Genomic DNA, 5,782 nt, shown 5'->3' with positions numbered 1-5,782 from the left:
CCTCCATGGAGGTTGGGTGCTGCTGCTGTGAAGAAGGCCGACTATGGGTGCTGATGGGCGGACGGTAAAGCACCGCAAAGTAGACCCCCTTTAAGTGTAGCCAGGGGCACGAGAAACATCCTCCATGGAGGTTGGGTGCTGCTGCTGTGAAGAAGGCCGACTATGGGTGCTGATGGGCGGACGGTAAAGCACCGCAAAGTAGACCCCCTTTAAGTGTAGCCAGGGGCACGAGAAACATCCTCCATGGAGGTTGGGTGCTGCTGCTGTGAAGAAGGCCGACTATGGGTGCTGATGGGCGGACGGTAAAGCACCGCAAAGTATACCCCCTTTAAGTGTAGCCAGGGGCACGAGCAAAATCCTCCATGGAGGTTGGGTGTTGCTGCTGTGAATAAGGCCGACTATGGGTGCCGATGGGCGGACGGTAAAGCACCGCAAAGTATACCCCCTTTAAGTGTAGCCAGGGTCACCCTGCATGCGTCGTCAAATGTGATTGAAATGGACAGATTCCTGTACATTTCAATCACTTTTAATGGGAGTCGTCAGTATATGGAGCTTAACCCATAATTCCCGGACGTTCCAGGCCGAATTTGGAAGCTCATATGCGGCCTGCCATGCGCCTCCACCCGTGGAAAGCAAAAAAAAGTAAAGAAAACGGTCAATTATATGTTAAAATAATCAAAAATGAAGTTTTTGAAAATTCTTGAAAAACGGCTAAGTGCCAACGGGGGAGGGGGTCAAGTCTTCGGCGCTTCGGAACGAAGCCCCGGAGACTTTTGCACTCCCCCGTTGCAATTTACAACGGAGAGGGGAAACGAGAGCTCCCCTCCTCCGTCCAAAAAATTCATTCATCTTTTCCAAGCTACCATCTGCACGAAATCGGAAACCCGGTTTTTGAGAGCACTTAGAAAAAAACGAGCTATTTTCACATGATGGGGAAATCATGGAGGAATGTATCCGCCTCATGAGCACTTTGGATCGGATGAAATTGTTGCCTGGAGGACCCCCAATCATGGTTCTCACAAAACTTTAAGTTTTCAAACTGGTGTCTGGAGGAATGCAAGGGGAGTTGTCAGGGGACTCTACCCGCCTCAAAAGGCACTATTTTGGGATACATTTTATCCATTTTCACCCCTTTTTATGGTTCTTCCAAAAAGTTAACTTAGACTTTTTCCGACTCTGGAGAAAGGTAGGGGGAGTTGTCAGGGGACTCTACCTGCCTTTTGGAACACTATTTTCGGATACAATTTATCCATTTTCACCCTTTTCTCTGGTTCTTCCAAAAGTTGACTTTAACTTTTTCCCACCCTGGATAAAGGTATGGGGAGTTGTCAGGGGACTCTACCTGCCTTTTGGAACACTATTTTCGGATACAATTTATCCATTTTCACCCTTTTCTCTGGTTCTTCCAAAAGTTGACTTAAACTTGTTCCCACCCTGGAGAAAGGTATGGGGAGTTGTCAGGGGACTCTACCTGCCTTTTGGAACACTATTTTCGGATACAATTTATCCATTTTCACCCTTTTCTCTGGTTCTTCCAAAAGTTGACTTAAACTTGTTCCCACCCTGGAGAAAGGTATGGGGAGTTGTCAGGGGACTCTACCTGCCTTTTGGAACACTATTTTCGGATACAATTGATCCATTTTCACCCTTTTCTCTGGTTCTTCCAAAAGTTGACTTGTACTTTTTCCCACCCTGGAGAAAGGTATGGGGAGTTGTCAGGGGACTCTACCCGCCTTATGGAACACTATTTTGGGGTACTTTTTTCCCATTTCACCCCTTTTTTCTGGTTCTCTGGTTGTGGCGGCCTCGCCCTGGCCGTCCACCCTCTGGGTACCTGACTCCCCTGCCTCCTCCGGGGGGCAGTTGAGAAGGGTTCAATGCCTCCCCGGAGGATACTGTTATCCCGGCAACCCGCCAGCAGATGAAAAGACCCACCCCTCCGCCTCTCCACCTCTTCTGAGGGACGAGGGAACCGCGCGGGGGTCTGCTGGAGGCTACTGCCGGGTGCTCCGTCCTGCGCCTCACCGGTACCCTGACTCCAGCGCGGTGTGGCGGCCTCGTCCTGGCCGTCCACCCTCTGGGTACCTGACTCCCCTGCCTCCTCCGGGGGGCAGTTGAGAGGGGTTCAATGCCTCCCCGGAGGATACTGTTATCCCGGCAACCCGCCAGCAGATGAAAAGACCCACCCCTCCGCCTCTCCACCTCTTCTGAGGGACGAGGGAACCGCGCGGGGGTCTGCTGGAGGCTACTGCCGGGTGCTCCGTCCTGCGCCTCACCGGTACCCTGACTCCAGCGCGGTGTGGCGGCCTCGCCCTGGCCGTCCACCCTCTGGGTACCTGACTCCCCTGCCTCCTCCGGGGGGCAGTTGAGAGGGGTTCAATGCCTCCCCGGAGGATACTGTTATCCCGGCAACCCGCCAGCAGATGAAAAGACCCACCCCTCCGCCTCTCCACCTCTTCTGAGGGACGAGGGAACCGCGCGGGGGTCTGCTGGAGGCTACTGCCGGGTGCTCCGTCCTGCGCCTCACCGGTACCCTGACTCCAGCGCGGTGTGGCGGCCTCGCCCTGGCCGTCCACCCTCTGGGTACCTGACTCCCCTGCCTCCTCCGGGGGGCAGTTGAGAGGGGTTCAATGCCTCCCCGGAGGATACTGTTATCCCGGCAACCCGCCAGCAGATGAAAAGACCCACCCCTCCGCCTCTCCACCTCTTCTGAGGGATGAGGGAACCGCGCGGGGGTCTGCTGGAGGCTACTGCCGGGTGCTCCGTCCTGCGCCTCACCGGGACCCTGACTCCAGCGCGGTGTGGCGGCCTCGCCCTGGCCGTCCACCGTGCGCCCTCTGGGTCGTACCCGAAACTGTCGGGTATCCTTTGGGAGAATCAGACTCTGGAGGAACGTGAGGGGAGATTACAGGGATCTCTGCCCGCCTAACGAGTGCCTAAATGGGACACCGCACCATGATGCAAATGAAAACAAACACAGATTTGAAAATAAGCTGAGTGCGTCTTTCGTGAGTCTTTTCACGCTTCCTTCTTTTTTACCCACGATTCTGGTGACATTTTCCGGTACCGAAATGCTCAAGAATACAGGTCGGATGGCGGTCCGTTGTCCGATCTGCAATAGCTCCTACCGTGCCCTGAGCAAGCACCTACAGAGGAACCATGGTGTGCGTAACTTGGATGAAAGAAAAATTCTGCTGTTGTTGGCCAACGGACGGACCAACATTAGGCTCCATCCCTGTACCATTCTGGGATGCGAGTACCACGGCACAAGGCTGGATCGCCACTTGGCCAGAGACCATGTTGAGCTGGCCCGGGAGGAACTACATGTGGTTCAAAATCAAATGAAAATGACAGTGGCCAAGAAGGAGCTTTATGAACTCCGAATGACAAACCCCACAATAGAAATGATTACCGCTTGGGCTGTTGACACGGTGGCAGACGACGATATACTGTCACAACTTCCACCCTTGTCCCCGGTGAATGAATGTGACAACCCGGACTGCAAAGAATGGAGGCTGGAGGCTAACGCAGTGAGGGCTCAGCGGGACATATATGCTGCTGAGGTGAAATCCCTGCGCTGCAAGTTGCAGCAGAGGATAAAGGACAAGCGACAGAGGATGGATCAGCGGGCCGGGGACATGCCCGCGTTCGATGGGGAGGAACGAGAGCGGGTCATTCTGAAGAAACGACCCCGACCAGAGTCGACACCAACGAGGCTGTCCAAGTCGAAAGGTCCCTCCTGCAGCAAGTCTCCCATTCCTGCCTGCAGCACGTCTCCCATTCCCGCCTGCAGCACGTCTCCCATTCCCGCCTGCAGCAAGTCCCCCACTGGCTCTCACACCCATTCACCCAGCTCCTCAGAGCCTGCATCCATCCATACCGAGGCCTCGTCAACCTCCCCTCCCATAAATTCCCCCTGGTTCCGGGGCAGGGGCCGGGGAAATATAATGCGGGACATAACATTCCCACGGATCATGGGTAAGTGTTTTGGCTATGTGACACATGCAGTTTCTGTAACACATCATGTGTTGTCATTAAAGTACTGTTTATATTTCACAGAGGAGTATCTGCAAGGATACCGGGAGCATTATGCAGGTATCGACCCACCAGTGAGGCTCCAGGAAAACACAGTCTCCAAACTAAGCAGAGTGAAGTCGTTCCTCAGTTTCATGGCACACGGTTTCAATCGCCTGTCTGACTGGCTCTTTTTGAGGGATCTCAAGAGGATACGCGGGTGGTCCCGGAGCCTGATGAAGTCAAGCCTTCAGGTCACGACCTCCGACTTCTACATCAAGAATATATCACACTTTCTCAAGTACATGGCCGACACACCGTGCAAGGGGAGCAGGCTCAGCCAAACGGACATGATTTCAATCAAACGGGAAGTAGTTGCCATCCTGAAGTCCCTGAAGAGAAAAGTACTTATCCACCAGATGCAAGTGAAGCGTGACAAGATGGAAGGTCTGCCGAGCCACAACGACCTAATGACATGCTTGACTTCGACCACCACTCGCATCCCTCAGCTCCTGGATGTGATGGCCAGCAATCCGACTACCGCGACCCGGACACTGCTCTATGGGTATATGACTCTTCATTGGAGCTGCATTTATGGCCACCGTCCGGGGGTCTACTCCAACATGACCAACGCCGAGGTCCGAAAGGCGGATACAACTGGCACTGCCTTCGGCTACCTGGTTCATGTGAGTGCTATTAATCAATGTATTTATTCTGGCAGTTATATGCATGATTGACATTGTATTGACACTCTCTATCTCTGTCATAACAGGTAAGTAACCACAAGACGGCCAACGCGTTCGGGGAGGCGCAGCTGTACCTCACCGCAGAAGAATTTGGATGGATGAAGAGGTGGCTGGAAATTAAGGGTACGCTGACCTGCACCCAGAGCCGTTACTTTCTGTACACAGAGGGGAAGAACCCGTTCAGGAAGCTTGCCTACTCCCTGAGGTTGGCATGGGCTGATGTGGGGCTCCGCAGTCCCATTAACTTCACCGACCTCCGCACAGTCCACGCCGATAATGCGAAGAGGTTTCAAGACAAAGGCAACCGCCAAAGAGTGAGTGATTTCATGTGTCACAACACTGCAACTGCGGACAAATTTTACGCGAATAATCCTTCTTTGAAGGAGGCTGCGGACATTCGGTTGCTCTTCACAGAGTCACTTCAAGCAGCGGCGGCGGCATCGACAGCAGCAGCAGCAGCGGGAAATGAAGACACTTTTGCGGGTATTGACAGTGACAACTCTGGAGAGGAGCACAGCCCGGCTCCCTACCAAGACTCCCTACCAAGACATGTCCCGAAGAGGGACCAGTCACTGGCCGAACACAACCCCTCAGACATGGGTGAAGAGAGGGTGCCATACTCTGCCCCAACTTCACCCACTGTTGCCAGTGATCAACTTGTAAATATGCAGTGTGTTGTTGTAATCAGTCCCCTTGTAAATACGTTATATCCTGTTTGAATTTATTTATTACTGTCAATATTACTGTAAATAAAGTTTGTTAAAATTACTAAGTGTTCTGTTTTTAATCCCACTATGGGTTTTCTTCTTTTAAGATCCCCAGGGGCACGATATTCTGGTTCTGGTGGTAGCATGTAGGTGTTTAGTCCGAGTGAGGAGTGCTCAAGTGTGGGATGATTTGTAAGGTAGAAGAGGGTAAAAAAGTTAAAGTGTGAACCTCCAGCAGGGCAGGTGGTGCTGTGAAGAAGGCCGACTATGGGTGCCGATGGGCGGACGGCAAAGCACCGCAAAGTAGACCCCTTT

At 53.0% G+C, this 5,782-nt stretch overlaps 1 protein-coding gene across 1 annotated transcript; it reads left to right on the top strand.

Annotated features, from left to right (window-relative positions):
• Positions 1-3,316: 3,316 nt before the first annotated feature.
• Positions 3,317-5,480, top strand: LOC139434985 (uncharacterized). Its single transcript, XM_071205259.1, has 3 exons — positions 3,317-3,978; positions 4,060-4,700; positions 4,787-5,480. The coding sequence occupies exons 1-3, from the start codon at positions 3,342-3,344 to the stop codon at positions 5,477-5,479; spliced, it is 1,971 nt and encodes a 656-aa protein (XP_071061360.1). The 5' UTR covers positions 3,317-3,341; the 3' UTR covers position 5,480.
• The last annotated feature ends 302 nt before the right edge of the window (positions 5,481-5,782 follow it).

Source organism: Pseudochaenichthys georgianus, chromosome 13 (assembly GCF_902827115.2).
Source record: "Pseudochaenichthys georgianus chromosome 13, fPseGeo1.2, whole genome shotgun sequence".
NCBI lineage: Eukaryota > Metazoa > Chordata > Actinopteri > Perciformes > Channichthyidae > Pseudochaenichthys > Pseudochaenichthys georgianus.
Note: the sequence above shows the minus strand (reverse complement) of the source record. Positions and strands in the feature narration are given on the sequence as shown.